Raw genomic sequence first — 23270 nt, 5'->3', positions numbered from 1 at the left:
ATCATTTAATGTTTCAACCCAAACCGAAGTTATTAATATTGCAGTTGTTGTATAAAGGATTATTATTATGACTGGAAGGTTATGGAAATTAATAAGATTTTGGAATGCAGAAATAAAGCAAATAATCAAGCCATCAATTCTAGCATGCAGGGGGCCACTTTATCTAAATTATATCATTCAGTACTCAAACAATTGGTATTAATAATTGCATTATACATTAGCATTGTTATAATGAGGCTATTATTGAATTGTAATTGAAAACTAATAAAAATTATTATTATTATTTTTAAAAAGGAAATGCAGGTTTGCTCTCTTCCTGGCATGGACAGCTCAGGAGACAGACTCAGCCTTGCACCCTGTTCTCTGCTGCTGAGCTGTTTCCTGCTAATTGGAGAGGAGAGATCAGAAGAAGAGAAAGTTTAAACTTCCCCCCTCCCCTCTTCCTGCTGATTGGAGGGAAAGATCCTTGTAGTAGAGAAGGAGGGCCCTTTTCAGATGCTGTTTTCACTAAGACATGCATTTTTGTGCACATTTCGGGGATGGAAAAGTGTATTGCAAAATTCACCAAAGCGTGAGTTTCAAAGGAAATATGCATCTCAATTCACACATCATTTCAGGAAGTGCAAACTGTGGATATATGCCTTAAAATGTGAACCCGAACCAAATTTCTCCCCAATCCCAGAACTTCTACATACCATAAACCCATCCAATGCAGACGACTTCGAAGATAGCGAGGAAGAGCAGGCAGGTCCCACTGGCTGCGTAATAATCAAACAGCTGGAAGATGTACATTCCACCCTGCAAGAGGCACAAAGGGGGAAAGGAAGACCATTTGCAAACAACCAGAGCAAAATGTCTGAAGAAGCCAACAAACCGGTGAGCTATATTAGTATGGTGTTAAGAAGCACAGAAGAACTCACCTTGCTATTTTAAAAAATCTGTCAAGCAAACCCACCTAAATGCCTCCTCACTGTGGCAGGGTGTTGTCAAAATGCCTTGCAGCAGGGAATTGTAGCCTTCAGATGTTGGTGGACTCCAGCTCCCATCAGCCCCAGCCCACATGGCCAGTGCTTAAGGATTCTGGGAATTGTAGTCCAGCAACAGTTGGAGAGCACCAGGTTCCCCCTTCCTGGATTACAGGTCTTAGTGAAAGAGGATCACAGCCCTTCTCATTTCCTACATTCCACAGCATGCCTACACATTTTTGCAATTCCAGAAGGTGGAAGGACTTGATGCTGTGCACATCCACCTGGAAAATGCAATGACCCAAGTGCCTCTGGGGCAAGTTCCCAATACTCCATGGAATAGGAGCCTGAAAGAGGAAATGGAACCGGACTCCTACGCTCTTCTGCTGCTGAGAACATGCCTGACCATGCTGACCTTTGGTGCCAGCTCTGGGTTCCTTGCACAGATGGTACATGTATGTTCTCTAAGGTGAGCCATTTGGGGGTTTGGTGCACAGACTTTTAATCCTCACATAGTACAGATGTGCCTCATATTCTCCATCATTTCACAGATGGAAATGGGGACACCTCTGGAGTCCCTAGTGTGACACCCATTGGCATCAAAGCACTCTCAAACCTTCATCAAGGTCCCCAGCCTCTCCTCTCACAATGAATGGAGCCTTTGGGGGCTTTTTTGATTGCTTGCCTGGGTGGAGGATGGGTTTGCATGTAGAAACCAATAACTTCTGTGTGGCTGGATATGTAGCCTAATGTACAAAGATAAAAATCGTATTTGTTGTTCCACCCACTTTTGCCTCCAGAAGATGACCTTTGAAGGAACACAGCTCTCAGGCTGAAAATAGTTCTCCACCCCTGGTTCAAAAGGCACTCCAGAGACAAAACCAGGAAGAAAAGAGGGGTAGTGATTTATTTGGGTCAGGCACCAAAAGACATGGACTGTCCCTGGGGGAAAGGACATATACAGTCATACCTTGGATCTCAAATGCCTTGGCTCCCGAACAAATCAGCTCTTGAACAATGGAAACCAGTGAGTGTTCCAGTTTTTGAATGATTTCTGGAAGCTGAACATCCAGTGCGGCTTCCAACTGGATGCAGGAGCTTACCGCAGCCAATCAGAAGTTGTGCTTCGGTTTTCGAACGTTTTGGAAGTCGACCAGACTCCCGGAACACATTCCGTTCAAGATACAACTGTATAGCATATGGAAATGCAAATCGCATTGCAGCTTCTTCTAACCATTTATGTGAGCTTAGAGTGCTGGATAATAATGATTGTATGCCATTGTGTGGTTGTTGGGGCAGGTGTTATTTCCAAATGCTTCTTCTGCCCTCCCACTGAGCTCTGCTTCTCACCTCAGTGACTAGTAGCAAGCCAATCAAGTAGCAGATCACTGCAATGCCCAGGATCAGCACCTCCCGACGTCCTTTCTTACGGAAGATGTCTGGGAACAAGTCAACAATGGCTGTCACCAAGCTCTCGACACAGACAAACTATGGAAGAAATAGTCATATCAGGAAATACCACGTTCCAGAGCTCCCCTTCCTTGGTCCTCCCTCTCCTCCAATTTCCTTGTCAGTGTTCACTCTTAGCCAGGCATAGGCAAACTCCGACCCTCCAGATGTTTGGGACTACAATTCCCATCATCCCTAGCTTAACAGGACCAGTGGTCAGGGATGATGGGAATTGTAGTCCCAAACATCTGGAGGGCCAGAGTTTGCCTATGCCTGCTCTTAGTCATAACTTCTTGTAGCCATAACCCAGTCAGTCATGCACATCTCCCAGCACATGCAGGACTGGACTTGAGATACATTGCTGGAAACCAACCCCACCCTGCCACACACATTGTTTGCAATGGCATGCCTCAAGTGGCCTGAATCCTTCCATGTGGGTGTGTGCATGACTGCCTTGGCACAAGTCAAAGTGGCTGGAAGCCAAAACTTCCCCTTGTCCCTGGGGAGGGTTTGTAACTCAGCGATGGGAGAACATTTTTTCTGCATGCAGAAGACCCGCGGTTAATTCTTGGCAGCTCCAGTTAAAAGGCTCAGAAGATACCTCCATGCAAGACCCTAGAAAGACTGTGTCAGTCACCATAGACAGTACTGCATTAGATAGGCTGTCATTTCTCTCTGTGTGTGTAGATCTATAAATCTATAGATCTATAAATAGTGGCCACCATGCATTGTAATGGATGCGTGTTAGTATATCCTTTGTTAGCCAATTCAGCTGCTTTTTCTTCTCTAGACTGGTGACTGGGAGCAGCCGCCGAGACCACATAACACCAGTCTTGAAAGACCTACATTGGCTCCCAGTACATTTCGGAGCACAATTCAAAGTGTTGGTGCTGACCTTTAAAGCCCTAAATGGCCTTTGCCCAGTATACCTGAAGGAGCGTCTCCACCCCCATTGTTCGGCCTGGATACTGAGGTCCAGCGCTGAGGGCCTTCTGGTGGTTCCCTCACTGAGAAAAGCGAAGTTACAGGGAACCAGGCAGAGGGCCTTCTTGGTAGTGGCACCTGCCCTGTGGAATGCCCTCCCACCAGATGTCAAAGAAATAAATAACTATCTGACATTTAGAAGACATCTGAAGGCAGCCCTGTTTAGGGCAGTTTTTAATGCATTTTTAATCTTTTGTTGGAAGCCGCCCAGAGTGGCTGGGGAAACCCAGCCAGATGGGCGGGGTAGAAATAATTTATTATTATTATTATTATTATTATTATTATTATTATTATTATCTCTCCCCACCTCATAATATTTAACCATGTAAACAGCTTGAGAAATGACGTTTCATTTGGGAAACCAAAAAGGTGTGTGGGGGGGGAATGGATGCAACAAGAAGGAAGTTTGCATTTGTGTTAGCAAAATCTGTGGATCGTGATGGCTCACCTGGCACCTTCATTACCTGTCTTTAGACTCCAGGCAAAAACATTTCTCTCTAACCAGGCCTTTGGCTGATTAACATTCTATGGCCTTTTAAATGTGTTTGTGAGAGGGGGTTATTGGTGGTGGTTTGTTTTATTATGTATTGTGTATTTTTATGTTGTGAACTTCCCTGTGATCTTTGGATGAAGGGAAGTATAAAAATTTAATTAATTAATTAATCAGTTAATTAATTAATAATGCACATCTGATGCAGGTCGAAGTGAAAGCTTCCCACATCTTTTCACTAATCTATACAACAAATTAATGCTTATCATTTATTCTTCTCACTCCTTTTTTCCAGATACCATTTAGTAGGTCCCCCCCCTGCAAGATACTATTACAGACATACCACCCCCAAACTCAGGAAAATGATAAATATTTTTCCATACTTGACTGTCCAGTCCCAAGAAGATCAGCATAAGGAAGAACAAGCAGGCCCAAATCTGAGACACAGGCATCATGGTGACAGCTTTTGGGTAGGCGATAAATGCTAATCCAGGACCTACCAATTGAGCAGAAACAGGTGAACTGATGTTTCACTAACCCAACAGATAAACTGGGTTGATAGAGACACATCTACATCTATCATGAGGTGTCTTTCCATGTACAACAAGGTGGAGGGAAAGGGCCAGATTCAACTACCCCATTCAGCTGTCAGAAGTTGGTGCAAGGACTTCCACTAGCAGAACAGGACTTTCCGCTCCCTCCCCTCATTCACCCTGTGCATCCCCCAAATCTGCTCTGGAGGATTTGGCAAAATCCCAGAACAGTGAACAGGTGGGAGGAAAGGAGAGATTCTTCCATCAGACAAGCATATAATGGTTGTGTTGATAGAACAATTTCCTTTGCGCTACACAGAATTCCACCCAAACAGTTGCATCAAACCAAGTCATACTCATAGTAGACCTATTCACACCAATGGACTCAAGTTAGTCAAGTCCATTGAACTCAATGGGTCTACTCAGGATATAATTTATTGGATACAACGCAGTGCCCTTTATCTTTCTAACCAGATGCTCAATCTAATATTTTATGCTGGCCTTTCTAGCAATTTTTTTTAACCTCCTTTAGTGTCGTAGTGGGACCTACAAGAAAAGCTTCCAGGTTCTGGGATCCCATCCACTCAATTCTGGCCCTCTCGTTCCCAACAGTCAGTCTGGATTCCACACCCTCTAAACATGCTCAGTCCATCCCATCAGGTTGGGGGTCTATTATTTCTCCCCACATCTATTTTACCTTCATAACAACCCCACGAAGTAGGTTAGGTTTAGAGCTTCCTGGGCATGAATGCAATCTTGGCTCTGAGAAGTGGCATGAAGATATGCATTATTCCACTCTGTTTATGTCCTGATATGTAATGTCAGCTGGTTCTGGCCAAAGAACAAACTCAGAGCATCAACAGTTTTAGAAGCAATAAAAAATGTGTTCCACCCGTAGTCCTGATAACTTTTATGCATCTCTTCAGGCTTGGGAAGGGCCATAGCGCAGTGGTAGAACATCTGCTTTGCATGCAAAAGGTCCTGGGTTCAAACCCCAGTATTTCAAGGTAGGGTTGGGAATGCCCCCTGCTTGAAGTCCTGGAGAGCCACTGCTGGTCATTGTGGACAATACTGAGCTAGATGGACCAGTGGGCTCAGTATATGGCAGCTTCCTGTTCATAGTTCCATTCTTAAGACCCCAAGCCATGCTTTATATTTCACCAGTCTCTTTGTTGCAGTCCCTGCATGCTCACCTGATTCAGCGACATATGAGACGGGCACACCCTGTTCGTGCGCCATGAAGCCCAACACGGAGAAGATGGCAAAGCCAGCCACAAAACTGGTGGCACTATTCAGGAAGCAGAGCATAAAGCAATCCCTGCCGGGGCAAAACGAAGGTGAGTGGGTTACAACTGGAGGATGCTCCTGTCCTTTGCACCACCAGGTGGGGCTTGTGCATTAAATTAAATTAAAGCTCCACCTTTTATCCCAGAATTTGAGCACCGGACCTACCAGTACTCATTAGCAGAGCAAACAGTCTGAAAGGCAGAAGATCTTACATTCAAGCCCTCACATCTCCTGATAGGTCTCCAAGACACCTTTGCTGAGGAGCGTGGAGTATGGTTCCTAGTCTCGTCATAGTCAACAGTGTTATGACTTAATATATGGCAAGTGTGTGTGTGTGTGTGTGTGTACTCTCTCTCTCTCTCTCTCTCTCTCTCTCTCTCTCTCTCACACACACACACACACACACACACCACACAGGCCATCAGTCCAAAAAAACTCACACCCCAAACGCAATTGTTAGCTTAATGTCCTCACAAAATTAATCCAGGTCATTACTTTATTTACATTACTTATGAAGAGCCTTTGTAGTCTACTCTTCACCTCAGTGGATCCCAGAGCTCAGTACAAAACAGAGAACAATATAAGGAACAATAATAAATCATCAATAAACAATAAGAGCAGCTAAAATAACAGAACAGGCTAACCTACTATCAACTAAATGATAACCACTGCAAATGCAGAGGCAAAGAGTCAAGCCTTTAATTGGCACCAAAATTATACATGGACTTTTATGGGGAGGGTACTCTCCAAGTGGCTCACAAGTCTCTCTGCGAATGAGATTGGTTGAATCATGATGAGCATATTGGGGGTGGGGTGCGCTGAAATAATTTGGACAACTCAAAAGGAAGCATCATGAGTAGAGGAAAACCCATGTCCAAAACCTTGGTGGGGCGAAAAATTCTACTCCAGTCATGGAATTTGGAACTGCTTGCTGCAGAATCCCAAGGGAGTCTGATCACAGTGAAGCATGGCTGAGTAGAGTTGCAATATTCCCCAAAGTGAAAATCTGAACAAAGTTTTTGAGTTTTTTGTTTGTTTACTTTTTGTCAAAGTAGCTGAGATTTTTTGGGGAACATCTCCTTACCTGTAGCAATTGTTGTTGTACTTGTTGTAGCTGCCCAAAGCTATGAGGCACCCCTGGCAGATGGCATAAGAGAAGAAGATCTGAGTGCCTGCGTCCATCCATACCTAGAGCAAAGCAAAGGGGAATCATGTCTAGATTCAGAAAGCAAACAATCACAGTCTGGCAGACACGGCATCGTTTGAGGTGCAAGGCACAAATCCTGCATCTGAGTCAACTGCCGTGTTTAGGTGACGTCTTTTATGCCCATGTGACAATTGCTGCTTTGGCAACAGAGTAGGAGAAGCCCTGTTAGCTTTCTTGTGTTAAATTGCATTCTTGACCTTTGTAATGTTTTATTTTGAAATTAAGATAATATTTTAGTTTCCGGTTTATTATGCTGCTTTGAATATACACTTTATATCCGACTCTCTTTGGTGATTTTTTATTCTGGGATGTTTTATTTGATGGTTTAAGGTTTTTTTTAAAAAAAGCAACCATATAAAGCGGTGTATAAATGAGATGACTAAAGATGAAGATGCTGCACCTGTCGTTTCCATCATGCTATACATTTAGCTGAGCATAGGGACAAAGGAATCTCTCAACTTCAGTTTCTCTCACTTTGTTCTCTTCCCTACTTTATGCTTGGTTTACTCCATTTCTGCATTTGCACATTTTCCTACGAAACATTCACAAGAAAATTCATGCACATTTGTGTGCAGAATTCTCCTCCTAATATGTGATTTATTTTTTTTGTATACAATTTTGCACAGTATATGCATTTCTGGAAACGTCCTCCTCTAATGCAATGTAGTGTGTATGTGTGCTTTATTTTCATTATGTACTTTAGGGCACACTTTGAGGTTGAGAACAGTACTGCAAACTTCAGGGAAGTGAAAAATTCAGAGGATAACTGTTTTTCATATACAGTGGTATCTTGGTTCTCGGAGTTAATCCGTTCTGGGAGTCCGTTCGACTCCCAAAACCGTTCAAAAACCAAGGCACAGTATCCAATTGGCTGCAGGAGCTTCCTGCACTCAAGCGGAAGCTGCGTCGGACGTCCAGCTTCTGAAAATCGTTCGCAAACTGGGACACTTACTTCTGGATTTGCAGCATTCGGGAGCCGATTTGTTCAACAACTAAGCCGTTCGAGAAATGTGCGTTATATAAAGGTAAAGATAAAGGGACCCCTGACCATTAGGTCCAGTCATGACCGACTCTGGGGTTGCAGTGCTCATCTCGCTTTATTGGCCAAGGGAGCTGGCGTACAGCTTCTGGGTCATGTGGCCAGCATGACTAAGCCACTTCTGGAGAACCAGAGCAGCGCATGGAAATGCCGTTTACCTTCCTGCTGGAGCGGTACCTATTTATCTACTTGCACTTTGACATGCTTTCAAACTGCTAGGTTGGCAGGAGCAGGGACCAAACAATGGGAGCTCACCCCGTCGCGGGGATTCGAACTGCCAACCTTCTGATCGGCAAGTCCTAGGCTCTGTGGTTTAACCCACAGCACCACCCGCGTCCTGTGAGTTATATAGGTTGGTACTAAAATACGAATGGGTTGGTCTCCCATTTTCTGTCTCATTCATTTCCACGTGGCCTAGGAGGGCAGGGCCCTAAATGATGCCAGCTGCAGTCTGTTTCTACGAAATATTTTGCGTTGCTGTCTAATAATTGCTACAATTGCTAATACTACCATATTTATGAAGCATGTCTGATATATTTATGTTTTAGTTGTGCCCATTTACTGATTTGTTGACTGCTTGGCTTCGAACATTATTTGGTTGCTTGTGCTCTCCATTCATTTCTTGGCTGATGAAACTATTTGTTTAATCTGCTTTCTGGGTTGCATTTTCAGCTTGCCTTAGTTTTATTATTGTTTATTTTCTATTGCTAAAGATATAAGTTATCCGCAGTGGCATGTGGGGTCTGGTGGAGCTGCCTGCCCAACGTTGGCAATGTGGCTGATTATCTGCATGAAAACAAGCAGTGATGTGATCACGGCGCCAACAGGAGAGCTAATGACAATTCTCCCACCACCACCACCCAAAATGTAAGCAATGTATGGGTAGCCCGTGTGTCCAAAAAGCATGGTAGAAATGTCTTTAGAAACAAAGGACACAAAACACCCTCTTTTTTTTAAAAAAAAAAAAGGCAATGGGACGTAAACCTGTAGCAGGAATGGATAGCCCATCACAAGTTTCATATTTAGAGTAGCCACTTGTACTGTACAGTGATCTATTTATTTTTTGGTAAAAAATAAGGAGATGCCAGTGCCCATATCTTGATCAAAGTGCTGTGGGTACCTGCACAGTAAAAGGCTACAAAAGTGGATGGTACTCTGTACCAGCAGGTATAATCACAAAGAAGCATTGCATCTGTGCACCACCAAAATAGAGGAAATCCATCCCTCCCAAAAAATAGTAGTGCAGAAGAATTTTATAATATTTGCATAAGAATGTGATGCTGGTCCTACTCAGAGTAGAACCATTGAAATCAATTGCCCTGACTCACTTAGCTGCATTTATTTCAGTGGGTCTACTCCTAGTAGGACTTAGTTGATCACAACTCAATTACTATAATTTCAATAGCAATGCAACACATCTCACTACAGTGAGAAGATGGCGGCCTCCATGCCTGCTCAGTCTGAATGTTAACTGCTGATGGGCAACTTCAAGGCCCCTGCCTCCTCCTTCTTATTTTTTTATCTTTAAACCAGTCTTGGACCCAACAGCCTTTCAAATAGAGGACTGTCCTCTGTAAAAAAATAATTTAAAGCACCCAGCTATCCTGTTCATAATTGTTGAACCACAAACTATGCAGAAATAGTTCCCATATTTCCAATATTCCTGACTACTTGCAGTTGAGATGATAACTATGTGATTTTTTCAGGGGGTTTTCTTTGGCTAGAAGCTCTGGCCTCTCTGGGGAAATTCTGACGTTATCCATGAGAAACTCAAGCCAGATCCCAGTAAATTAGAAGAGACATTATCTTTCTCTTTCTTAATCATTTTCACTTAGGGCTCGGTGAAGCCATCTGTCAGGTATTGAATATTTAATAGAAGCAGCCGCATTTGCTGTGCCTTAAGTGCCAATGGCCTAACATATCCATATTTTAAAATATTCTGGCAAACAGCAGTCCTCGTGCTAGAGTAAACCTCTGCTGCCCTTTAGAAAGGGCTGTTGCCTTTAAGGTGGAATGCTAAAAACTGCTTTAGAGGGAGCAAGGTTGCCCTGTGTGACCTAGATATTTTTGTCCATGAGGATTCTTTTTTAAAAATAAAAATATATCCAAACTGATGCAGAAATATGAACTTAAGCTCGGAAAAAATGAGAAACTGAGAGAAACTGACAGATTTTCCCCATCCTCTTTAATATGTAATATTTTATGTTTGCGTGGACATTTTATTCTACTGGTTTAATCATGTTCTTAGATCTTTGGTTCTTCAGGTAGGTATGGAGAAGAAAAATCAGATCTTGTGATTTCTAGCCACCAAATTCAAGCCCATCAGATCAGAATCAGCCATAAACTCACCTGGGGATCTGCTAGTCTTGAAATGTCTGGCTTCAAATAGAACAGAATCCCTTCGGTTGCACCAGGAAGAGTGACTCCTCGAACCAGCAGAACAATCAACATCAGGTAAGGAAATGTGGCAGTGAAGTAGACCACCTGCAGGTAAGCAGAATGGAGATGTAGAGACAAAATCCTCCTGGACTTAGGACTGTGATCAGGGTTAGAGAAGGAAGGTAATCTGAGAAAGTGGAGCTTATTTACAACATACTAAGATCCAAGACACAATCAACCCATGCAGGGGGAATATAGAAATAATAAGGTTAGTACTAGGTACTTAAACATACATAACCCTGAAGAAAGGTATGACAGTTACAGCAATATTATGGGAATATTATAACAATGAAACAACTAAATTCACTGGGCGTTTTAAAGGTGCTAAAACAGATTATTTTATCTTGGGCTGAGCAAAAACTTTTTTTTTAACAAAAAAGAACTATTGTTGCTGCTGTTAAAAGCAGGTGACATTTAGGGACGTCTCATTGGCAGTCAGAACTGCCAATCAACTCAAGCAAAATAACTATGTTCACATATCACTCTAAGCCAAGCCATGGTTTAGTGTGAATGTGCATAGGCTTCTGGATCAGGAGAAGGTGGCTGCTTTGCTTTTCCTCAGTCATTCAGCTGCTTTGCTTCACTGCACTGCACTGCACTAAACCACGCTCATGGTTTCAGATTACAAGACATAATCCATCAGACAAACCTTGGTTAGTCTAGAGAGAGCTAAATCACAAGCCTGGGTTCAGACAACTCTCTAAACCAACCCATGGCTTAGCTCAGCTCTGTAGTAGAACCACCAGGCAGAAGCAAAGCACCTGCCATCTCCTCTTCCAGAGCCCACACATTTACACTAAACCATGGCTTAGCATAACATGTGAACTAATATTATGTGTGAAATTACCCAGCATCCTTGGGTGACAGAGCACTGCACATTTCCCTGCCTCCAACATGAGCATGCTGTGAGCCAAGGATGCTGGAATGCACCTTGCCATAACATCACCACACATGGTAGGTGATGCTACCTGAAATTGACCCTCGGGTTTATCTTCGGCTGAACGGAGAGATGAAAGGAATCTGCGAGCTTGCCAAGGAGTTGATCAGGTCATTACTGAGTTATTTGCAGATCACTCTCCTTCCCAGGCTGAGACGGGGGAAATGCCAAAAACAGGTTATTTATTGGGACACTGTGATTTTTGCAGCTGCTGTTGAAGTTGCAGAACAATCAAGCACGGGACAGAGCAATGGAGAACGTCTGAAACAACAATGGGATATTAGCTCCACCCAAGGCATGAAGGAGAACAACAGCAACCAGGACAGAAAGAAACAACATGGACAGAATAATTGCCACACACAGGAAGAACAAGGATATAGTTTGAATGCTTCACCTGTTGATTTATAAATCGTTTAATGTGTCTATACGAATAGAAGTTGTTAATATTGCAGTTGTTGTATAAGGGATTGCTATTTTGACTGGAGTGCAATTGAAATTAATAAGATTTTGGAACACTAAAATAAAGTAAATCATCAAACCATCAATTCTAGCATGGGGGGGCACCTAAATTACATAATTTGGCATCTGAACCTTTGGTATTAGTAATTGTATTATAATTTGGCATTGTTATAATGACATAGCTGGCAACGTTTCCCATTTTTTAAGGGAAATTCCCTTATTCCAAATAGGATTCCTTGCAAGGAAAGAGGAAAGTTGACAGCTATGTATAATGAGGCTATTATTGGATTATTGCAATTGAAAACTAATAAAAAAATATTATCGGAGAGAGAGAGGGAGAGAGAGGAAGGAAGGAAGGAAGGAAGGAAGGAAGGAAGGAAGGAAGGAAGGAAGGAAGGAAGGAAGGAAGAAAGAAAGAAAGAAAGAAAGAAAGAAAGAAAGAAAGAAAGAAAGAAAGAAATTGACCCTTGGGTCTCCTCCCTCTTCCTTTCTGCTCCTCCTTTGACACAGGGAACCTGACAGGTCAGATCAATACATTTTAGGAAGTGAAAAGCACACAGCTGCTCCTACTTTGCCAGTGGACTTGACTCCTTTCCAGATGCAGAAGTAGCAGATGATCCAGGCCAGCAGGAGACAGAGAGCCAGTTCCCACCTCACGGTGCCCAGATTATGTATCCCATCCGTTATTCCCAAGACTCTCCTCCTGCCAGTGCAGATTAAAAGACGAGCTACAGGGTGATGTCCCAAGCCTGACATTTCACTATTAGCCAACTTCAGCCCCTTCCTGATTATTTTTGCTTATACCCCCATATAGTCGGTTTCCTTTAGAACCCATCACTTACGACTAAACGACTAAACGACTAAACGACTAAACGACTAAACTAAACGACTGCTAAACGACTTTCCTTCATCTTCCTCCATTTGATCTTTGTACTTGGTTTCAATTTATCTTATTATCTTGAGCAATGGCCATCGCCCTCTTTCCACAGACTTCCCCTCCCCGCTCATCACATTGCATGGTTTCCCCTCCTTTGGACAGTGGACATTTAGCCTTTTTATCTTGCACAGAACTTGAGGCGTACAAATGTTCACATCCTTGTCCAATCCCTGACTTTTTTTTCGTGCCCCTGTCAATAAACTCATGAGGTTCTGTGCATACTCCTTGTAACTTCCTTTTGCTGGAACATTACAGAGGCCACATTCAAAAGTCTCCTGCCTTTAAATTATACTGTGGGGGGAAAGGAATCAGAAAAATCTGAATACATACTCCCAGAACTCAATGGCTGGAGAGGTGGCGTTAGCTGGCATGATATTGTCCTCCAAACTTGAGCTGTTCAGAAAGTCCACACAAAGAGCTGTGGAAAAGGGGAAAGCAATTGGGTGAGAGTCTGCAGCGCTCCAACAACATTCTGGCCTGACTTTGACCAGAACCCTCCCCTGCCCAGAGTTTCAGAAGGAAATGGCAGCTCCTTATTTATACAGAATCCAGATGTTTGTGGTATGCAAGTTATTACTGAGCAACACAGATACAAACTCCCGTTTCCCCTCCTCCTTTCCCCCACACACTCGCCTTCTGTCATCGCTTTGGATTCATTCAAGTCCACCCTCACTTACACATGGTGGGGAGGAGCTGCGAGAGAGAGAGAAGTTTATTGGTGAAATTCCTGGAGAGGGAAGTAAGTCGCAGAGCATCTAGCAGTGGTGGTGATAGAAGCTAACAACGTATTTTAAATGAGTAATGAAAGCCCCAAGAGGAAATGCAAGAAAAGGAGCAGGAATTAGCAAATGTTGAACATAAAGCAATCATCATCATCATCCTATTTTTGGAAGGAAAGACATTCACAAGAAAACATCCTCGCTTCTCGATCATTTGGAGAAGCAGGACTGAACCTTTCTTGCAGTGGTGCCATCAAGGCAAGACCATGGGGCAGGTGTCAATACCGCCCCCTACACTCACACACACACACACACTCTCTCACTCTCTCTCTCATAGGGTGGCTCTGTGTCTTACTTTTAGAAAGGGCAGATCTCTGTTTGAAGGTGCCCTCTCTCTATCTGAAGAGATGTCCATGCTAAAAGTGCAGAAGAACCACAAGAAGAGAGAGCAGTCAGGACTTTGACATTGCCCATCAACACTTAGTGCCTGGACAGCAGACTGAGCAGCCGCCCAAGACACTTGGTCACTTTCTTTCCCAATATTGTGGGAAATTCATGCAGTGGTTGGTTTTTTTGTTTTTTGTGGTTTTTTTTTGGGTGGTGGTACAAATCAGCACAGAGGACCATCACCTCTTTCTTTGTTGCCCTTGACAGCCATTGTGTTCTGGCACACACACCAATACAGCACCTCTCTTTTTTAAAAAAAATACCCCCAAAAGCATTGGGTGTGTTGCATTCATTTTTAAGTGATAATTTCAAAATTGCCTCTATGTATATAAATCTTCAGATTTATATAAATCTAAAAATCAAATATGGGTCCTCTCTTTTGGTAATGCCTCTAGGGTGGGATAAGAACTAAAGTGTACAGGAAAGTTTTTAATGTTTGATGTTTTGTCGTGTTTTTAATATTTTGTTGGGAGCTGCCCAGAGTGGCTGGGGCAACCCTGTCAAATGGGTGGAATAATAATAATAATAATAATAATAATAATAATAATAATAGCCCTGCTGAGCCAAGCCAAAGTCCAGCCTAGTCCATCACCCTCTTCTCTCAGTGGCAAACCAGAAGCCCACAGAAAATCTGCAAAGAAGGTCCTGAGTTTCACATCACACTCTGCCCACCTCCAATCCCAGCAACCATTCAGATATTCAGAGGCATACTGCCTCCAACAGTAAAAGGTAAAGCACCCCTGGATGGTTAAGTCCTGTCAAAGGCGACTATGGGGTTGCACACTCATCTCACTTTCAGGCCAAGGGAGCCGGTGTTTGTCCACAGACAGCTTTCCGGGTCATGTGGCCAGCTTGACTAAACCACTTCTGGTGCAACGGAACACCATGACGGAAACCAGAGCACACGGAAACGCTGTTTACCTTCCCGCTGCAGTGGTACCTATTTATCTACTTGCACTGGCGTGCTTTCGAACTGCTAGGTTGGCAGGAGCAGGGACAGAGCAACGGGAGCTCACTCCGTCATGGGGATTCAAACCGCTGACCTTCTGATCGGCAAGCCCAAGAGGCTCAGTGGTTTAGACCACAGCACCGTGAGCATGAAGGACCCCAAATGCCGCAGGGCTGGCTTACTCCATTTTAAAGTAAGTGACATTTTACCCATGGCCATTTATAAAGAGATAATCTTCACCTGCTTCCCCCCCCCCCCAAGGGAGGACCATGAAGAGTCTAAAATTAACAAACTATGGGCAGATCCACATCACACATTTAAAGCAAGTTTAAAGCACATGACTACCCTCCCTCAAAGAATTCTGGGAACTATAGTTTCCCCTTCACAGAGATGCCATTCCCCAGCACCATTAACAAACCACAGTTCCCGTTATTATTTGGAAATCATCTCTGAGTGCTCACTGGAAGGACAGATTGTGAAGCTGAGGCTCCAATACTTTGGCCACCTCACGAGAAAAGAAGACTCCCTGGAAAAGACCCTGCTGTTGGGAAAGATTGAGGGCACAAGGAGAAGGGGATGACAGAGGACGAGATGGTTGGATAGTGTTCTCGAAGCTACCAGCATGAGTTTGACCAAACTGCGGGAGACAGTGGAAGACAGGAGTGCCTGGCGTGCTCTGGTCCATGGGGTCACGAAGAGTCGGACATGACTAAATGACTAAACAACAACAACATGCTATTCAGATATGCGCTGGATATGCTGTTAACTTGTGGTGTGGGTGCCCTACTTGGAAATTTGTGAAGGGAAGGCCACCTCCAGACTGGGAACAGGGATCAGAGCCTTAAGATGTCATTAAAAATTAAATGCCTGGTATGAGTAAAAGGAAAATGGCGATTTGTAACATGGATACACTTGTTCCCGCCTGCAGAGAAAGAGGCAAAAGACTGTAACAGAAGGCAAGAGGCATTCAGAGGCCAGGTGGAACCTCTGGCCTTGCTTCTCCAGGGCCCTGTGGATTCTGAATAAAATGAAATAAAGCAAAGGCTGAGTGTACAAAGGTACAGTTCACAGCCCCACTGCATGAGACTCTGGTCTCTTCAGCGACTTGAAAGAGAGAGGCAGGCTGGGGGGTTTGCAGTGTTTATTGCCATGTGAGGAGGTCAGTGGTACAACATTCTTATCCTTTCAGTCATGAGTTCAGAAGGTCATGTTCAGCTCACAGAAAGGCTGTCCACAAAGCCAGGAACCAGCCAGGCACACAAAGGCTTTAAGGGAAAAGAACTAGACTTTTTTTTTTTTACTCAGAACAAAATTGACTACAACATATCTAAGGAGGAAAGCAAAGAGAAGAATGGGCAGTGAGTATTTCCTCTCTCTTTTTTCCCCCACACCCCCAAAAGCAAAACAAAAACAAAAACCACTCTCTGGGAGTTGCACTCATGAGATTAAAACAGCCACAACCTTGTAAGGAACCTCTTCACACAAGGTTTTTTCTTTCCAAGACATCATGAGGTCTTTTTTAAAAAAATAAAAATAAAGGTACACCCCACATCTCTATCATCTTGATTGGGCTCAGAGAGAAAATAGGCAGTATCAAAACTTCTCAAAGACAAGACAAAGACGTATCACAAGCGCTAGGTTGCCTTGGTCCAGAGCCATCCCTAACCTTAGGCAGAGAATGATGGAGAAACCTCAGCCAACAGATTTGGGATAGCCTTTGAATTCTTCCAATAGTATCAACCACAACATCTGAGGTTCATTCACCTGCCCATCTAGGTCCTAACTCAGAACAGACCCGTTGAAATTAATGGGCCTAAGTTAGCCATGTACATTAATTTCCATAAGTCTATTCTGAGTAGCATTGGATACAACCCAGTTTATGTTATCATCTGCCAATAATGTCCTACATAGGACTAACCAGTCAGTCTACGCAAAAGAATAAATGGACACAAATGTCACATCAGAAATGACAATATTCAAATGCCAATATTTTTTGCTACTTTAAATTGTCAATTGCTTATTATATTTTCACCAGCAACAGGGTGAGAAAAAGGATTTGCATTTTTAATTTCGTGTGCCAACGTATCTTGCACCTGAACCTATGTAGCAAAGTAAGAACTACAATTCCATTTCTTCAGAAAGCCATGCAGGAGGTGGCATCTTGCCAGAGTCATACCTGTGTTCCAGGTATTACTGCAGCTGGCCCAGGGTAGAACAGCAGCGAAGGAGTTAAATAGGTAGAACAGGGCCCAAGCCAATATGATGATGTAGTAGACATTCAGGAATGATTCGATGACTTGGGAAGCATAGCCAATTCCTGAGTGGGAGAGAGAGAGAGATAAAGGTGATGGTTAAAAACAGACAAAAAGGGGCCAAAATTTCCTGTCAAGCTGTGATTGAAAAAGACCTAGGTTTTCAGTTACTGATAGGACCAAACATAGTTCAGAGACTGGCCAGAAGCAGAGATGGGGAAGCTGTGGATCTCCAGATGTCACTGCCATCATCCCAGGCCGTGCTCACAGGGGCTGATGGGAACTGGAGTCCAGCAACGTCCAGAAGGTCACTAGTTCCCCAACTCTGGTCTGAAGGCAGGTGAGATCCACATGCCTGTGGAGGGCATAACCATTGCTTCACAGTGGGCACATCAATGGATGCAAATTTCATATTTGTAGAGTCTTCTTCTTTGGCGATCACACGTAGCCGAGTAAGATTGTCTTTCATAAACATGGTTTTAACAGTGAGTCCGTAAGTGACTGTGGAGGCCAATTCTGGATCCACACATCCTTCCACAGTGGGGACATTAGTTCCCAAGTGGGAGTTGATCACGGTGTGGATTAGCCAAGTGTGCCTTCCTCTTAGCATGTTTCTCCCTTGCGTCCTGAGTTTGAGTGTCTTCAAAGCCCATTACACCTTGGGTAAAGGCTTTTCTCCAATTGGAGCGCTCGCAGGCAAGTGTTTCCAATTGTTGGTGTTTATACTACATTTTTAAAAATTTGCCTTGAGACAGTCTTTAAACCTCTTTTGTTGACCCACCAGCATTACGCTTTCCATTTTTAAGTCTGGAATAGAGTAGTTGCTTTAGAAGACGATAATCAGGCAACCGCACAACATGACCAGTCCCAACAAAGTTGATGTTGAAGAATCATTGTTTCAACACTGTGATCTTTGCTGCTTCTAGTACACTGGTATTAGTTTGCCTGTCTTCCCAAGTGATGTGTAAAAATTTTCAGAGACAGTAAGTCTATCCAGTACCCCTCTATCCTCCATCCAGGCAAGCAAGAAACATTACTAGAATTCAGGGACACATTCCAGGCAGGCAAAACCACTTGGGGGTGAAGCAATGGCCATGAGGGGTGTGGCCTGTGGAGAGTTCCTAGGGCCGGGCAGAGAGACCTGGAGGGCCACTTTTGGCCCTTTGCATGAGGTTCCCTGTTGTACAGGATCAGTTTGTATCTCTGCAGCATAACCTGCCACTCCTAGCATAAACGCCTTGCATGAAATCACCTCTCCCTTCAACGCCTCACTGCTGCTGCAAACAGGGAGCTCACGTTTTTATCTTAAACGCAGAAAGACTTGCAGACTTGTGGTTCCTTGTTGCCGTCACTGCTTCTTCCTCCTCTGAATATCTGCCCTTTCACACCTGCCTTGGCAGGGGCTCCGCAGTTTTAAACTTGTTCTGCTTCTGGCTGCTCCTTTGCCACCACCTTTTGACTCTGTATTGAGAACCAGCTCTGCCTCCAATATCTACACTTCAGAATGACTCGCCCTTTTGACTTAGACTGCAGTTCTGAACAGGTACAACGGCAGTTGGCTCTGAGCCATGCCCTGTAGCAGGGGAGCTCAGATGGAATTAGATCAAAAAGTACAGTGCGTGTTTGGCAGAAAGCTACCAGGATTTCCCTTGTACTACCAACTTGCCTTCAAAGATAGGGCAGATCCGTCTCCAGGCAGTGATCCCACCCTGACCGGTATACTGCCCAAGGGCTGTCTCCAGCAAGAATACTGGGATCCCACAAGCAAAGAGGAATATGAGGTATGGGATGAAGAAGGCACCTGTGGGGAAAGAGAGCAGAGAGAGATGCTGAAGCAAATTCATTATTAACACCTTTGTTAAAAAGAGGGGAAAGTGATATTTTCACAGGGGTGGATTAATGATCTTGCAAAATAGCTGCCTCCACAAATGCACATTAAGAGTTGTACCTTGGTTTTCAAACAGCTTAGTTCTCAAACGTTTTGGCTCCCGAACCCCGCAAATCCGGAAGTGAGTGTTCCGGTTTGGGAACATTTTTGGGAACCTGAACATCCGACAGGGCTTCCTGCAGCCAATCAGAAGCCGCACTTTGGTTTCTGAATATTTTGGAAGTCAAAAGGACTTCCGGAATGGATTCCATTCAACTTCCAAGGTACGACTGTATTAGAGTTCCATCACCATTTTTTGTTTTTACAAAATAGAGAGCAGTGACAATCGAGAGCAGAGAAGCAGCGAGGAAGTGGAATCCTTATGCTGACTACCTCTTCTCTGTTCTAAAACACCCCCAGCTACTTCCCCCCTCTCTCAACAGGGGGCAAGGGAGGCAAGCACCCACCCAAGCAAGGTGCTCACCTCTCCCACTGGCTGGACTCCTGTCAATAACATATGCTACTATTTTTTTCAGTGATCATGTGGGACACAACTAATCCACCTAGAGATATATTATGCCCCTTATGTGTGTCCTCCTCCCCCCAAAAAATTCTGGTGCCACCACTGGGGAGGGGGTGAACTGAGCTCACAGTTCTTTGACATACAAAAATGATTGCACAGTTTCTGAAAAAAAACTATCTTGTGCAAGGCTGTGGAAATCTGTTATCTACCATGTGACAAATATCTAGCTCATAAAATAGTCCTCTTTGCAATAAATCTGCTGCACAAAATATGATTAGCAGCTGCTAAGGGGACCATATTATCTAATGACATTTTTTTAATCTGATATATTTTTAATTAGTTTCTTCATTGCACGTCATAAATTTTATAGTGAGTTTTATGTTTAGTCTGCATATTGCATATGGCTTGCTGCATTGCAAGCTTAAAATGCGCTGCTACGATTGTTTTTTTTATTGTTTCCTGATGACCAATGGCTACAATGAAATAAAGGGCACTAGAAAAATTATGGATGCTGTGCACTTACCACCTCCGTTCTTGTAGCAGAGATAAGGGAATCTCCATACATTGCCCAGACCAATGATCTCTCCAGCCACAGACAGTAGAAACTCCACTTTGTTGGTCCACTGTCCTCTGTCCTCAAGCTCATCCTTCCTCTCTTCTGGCTTTTCTTCTACCGCTGGCACAACCATAATCCCACTGGATTCCGCATCCCAAGGTCCTTTGCTTTCCATGGCTCTGAAGGGCAAGGGATGGCAGAGGGGAAGGCAGGTCACATGACTTGGGGAATTCTCATAGGATTCCTTTCAAGCTTTTTGCTTTGCTTTGCTTTGCTTTGCTTTGCTTTGCTTTGCTTTGCTTTGCTTTGTCCAAACAGTTTCTTATGTTCAAGGTGAGCATGAACCAAGGAGTGAGCCAGTGAAAATAAGGGGGGCTGGGGGGTGAAATTGGATCCAGTTTGCATCTAAGGGTGAATCTATTGAATCTGCACTTTCCAAAATAACATGAGAACTAAAACACAGCCATCCTTCAAAATTTAAAAAAATGCATATATTAGAGATGATGGGCATAAAAATAAATATATTCATGAAAATAACATCCAAAAGTGCATTATTTTAGGTGAAATTATCAGCAAAGAATGTGTACATTAGTCAAAACCACATGCAAAAATGTATTTATTCAGTGAAATTTGCACTAAAATGCTGGTGAATTTTCATGAGGATCTTTTAAAAAAATAACAACAACCTGAGGCCTGCAGGTATAGCAGGTACACACATTTTATTATTATTATTATTATTATTATTATTATTATTATATGCAGCAATGTAGAGAACTGAATTTAAGGTTGGAAAAATGAGAAATATAGACTACTGAAATTGCTACTTGAGGCGGACCTTTGTGGGGAAAATGATACAGGGTTGTATCTACTCTATTCATTGTACACCTAAGTCATGCCCGTTATTCCAATGGGTCTACCCCAATTATGGCTTACATTGGATTCAGTCCACAGCCCTCACTGGTCTAAAACCACTTCTTCACATCTATGTGAATCAGCAATGGCCAGAGTTTGAGAAAGAAAGAAAGAAAGAAAGAAAGAAAGAAAGAAAGAAAGAAAGAAAAGAAAATGAAATGAAACTAAAATTTAAAACTTTGAATGTAACTGTTTAACCAGAAGTAGCGGATTCTATAATCCTTATCTAGCTGAACCATTCCTCAGAAGCTTTGCATCACTTCAGTCTAATTCGCAACAGCTTAGGCAAATATAGGCTTGCCCTGGTAGTAACCTTGAGAACTTTCATCTATCAGTAAAAGCAATATTAGTGAAAAGCAAGCTAATTTATATCTGTGAAGCCATTTTTGTATACGATTAAAAACCTGAAGAAAATTCATCACTGCAAATAAAAAAACCCAGTGCGCATCCTACTACCTGCACAATTATAACACACCAATATTTAATTCAATCCGAAGACTAAACTCAAATAGTGTGGTTTATATGTGCAATTTGAACTCAGAATTTTTGAATTGCAGTGATTCAAATTCTGAACTTGTATTTTAAAAAATCCCAAATACCTAACCATAAGATAAATTGCAGTGAGACAAGATTTAAAAACTTCAGTTTCTCTTGACGACCCCAACAGCACCACCACAAGGCATACAATAACCCTTCCTACAAGGCACCGTTTTTCATTCATTCCAGATATTTATATACCACTTTTTAGGCAGAACTCACAAGACACTTTGTGTAAGTTCCTTACAATGAGCATCTTTTCTTTTTAAACTTTATATAAGGCAGCAGGAAGCCTGACTCCTGAAGTTGTTTCTGCTTCTCTCCTCAGGGCAAGATGCTCCCTCAGAAATCCCTGCGGCAGCAATTGTAGGGAGGGGCCGCCACAGGAAGCTGGATGGTGGCAACACACAAAACTATTTGTGTTTTTCCCCTTTTTCCCTCACTCCTGTTTCCTCTCCTCCATCCCAGGCCCTGCACCCTCCTCTCCAGTGTGGAGAGCCAGTGTGGTGTAGTGGTTAAGAGGGTAGACTTGTAATCTGGTGAACCGGGTTTGCGTCTCGGCTCCTCCACACGCAGCTGCTGGGTAACCTTGGGCCAGTCACACTTCTCTGAAGTCTCTCAGCCCCACTCACCTCACAGAGTGTTTGTTGTGGGGGAGGAAGGGAAAGGAGAATGTTAGCCGCTTTGAGACTCCTTCGGGTAGTGATAAAGCGGGATATCAAATCCAAACTCTTCTTCTCTTCTTCTCCTCCTTGTCCTATCCCATATTGCCTTCCCATGTCTGTGCCTCGCATGTGTCAGCAAACCTGATATGCTTGCTGTATAATGACCCTGACCCAATGAACCCTATTTTCACCTTGTCCTTTTTCACTGGTGGCCTGCCACCTGCTGCACTGAGGATCAGCTTCACTGTTTGCAAACACACACACACACCACCCTGCTTCTCCAAGATCCTCAAATTGCTAAGAGAGTCATCTGCTGTATCCAGATCTGTTGCAAACATGCCATCTGGCTGATCAGCTAAGGAAAATGCCTGTTCAGCGCAGATGCCTCCTCCATCTCGTCAGAGCTCCATGGCTTGTCAAGTGAACGCAAGCCAATGCTTTGTAATGGAACCTGTTCTGAACTGTCACAGTCTTCACCGCATTCCAATTTGCGTCTGCCAAATGCAAATCATCAAGCAGAGCAGTGCTTCGGACAACGCTTATTAGTAATGTCATTATGGGCAGACAGCAGAAGATCTAACTTCAATTTATTTGCTTATTAGGGATGAAAACAAAGCCTATCTCCATAGCCAACCTGTTTTTATAACTATTTACTTGCATTATGAGAACACTCGATCAGACACTTGTTCTGATGAAGCACAAACCTTGACGGTCTTACAGCGATGCGGAGCAGATTCTTTTCTGCAGAATTCTTTTTTGTCCATTTAATAAGTTTGTTAGTAGAAATGAATGGGTGCCAAGTGCAAATATAATATTAAGCCAGCTTGGCAGTTTCAAAAGTTTTTGACTTTGTTTACTGCATATAAATGCAAGTAAAGCAAACGTGCTAAATTGGATCCCTCTCTGGGGCATCAGGAACATTTTTGGTGCAAACTACCTTATGTAGATTTGTACAGGGTTGTTTACATCAGCAAAAACTACTGGAAAATTTCCCCATTCAGAATTTTTCAGAAAATCCATACCACTGCAGGAATCAGAATTCAAAGTTCCTGCAACTTTCCCCAAAAGTACATACTTAGTATGTACAAAATCCAAGGTTTAATCACTTCTGCCAGAG

General features: G+C 43.2%; 1 protein-coding gene across 1 annotated transcript in view; it reads right to left on the bottom strand.

The window, feature by feature from the left end:
- The window catches only part of SLC6A12 (solute carrier family 6 member 12), a 47693-nt gene that overhangs the window by 18687 nt on the left and 5736 nt on the right, over positions 1-23270 (bottom strand). Inside the window, exons 2-12 of the mRNA XM_080971595.1 lie at positions 20007-20218; positions 18760-18894; positions 17018-17158; positions 13057-13144; positions 12360-12492; positions 10304-10438; positions 6793-6896; positions 5615-5739; positions 4272-4384; positions 2316-2453; positions 696-798 (exon numbers count right to left, since the gene is read on the bottom strand). Coding sequence (XP_080827721.1) covers positions 696-798; positions 2316-2453; positions 4272-4384; positions 5615-5739; positions 6793-6896; positions 10304-10438; positions 12360-12492; positions 13057-13144; positions 17018-17158; positions 18760-18894; positions 20007-20214 — 1423 coding nt within the window. The 5' untranslated portion in view covers positions 20215-20218. The remainder of the gene's footprint in view (positions 1-695; positions 799-2315; positions 2454-4271; positions 4385-5614; positions 5740-6792; positions 6897-10303; positions 10439-12359; positions 12493-13056; positions 13145-17017; positions 17159-18759; positions 18895-20006; positions 20219-23270) is intronic.

The sequence above is a fragment of the Podarcis pityusensis genome (assembly GCF_964106645.2).
Source record: "Podarcis pityusensis genome assembly, chromosome: 10".
Taxonomy (NCBI): domain Eukaryota; kingdom Metazoa; phylum Chordata; class Lepidosauria; order Squamata; family Lacertidae; genus Podarcis; species Podarcis pityusensis.
The sequence above is the reverse complement of the archived record's forward strand: the minus strand, read 5'-3'. Positions and strand labels throughout refer to the sequence as shown.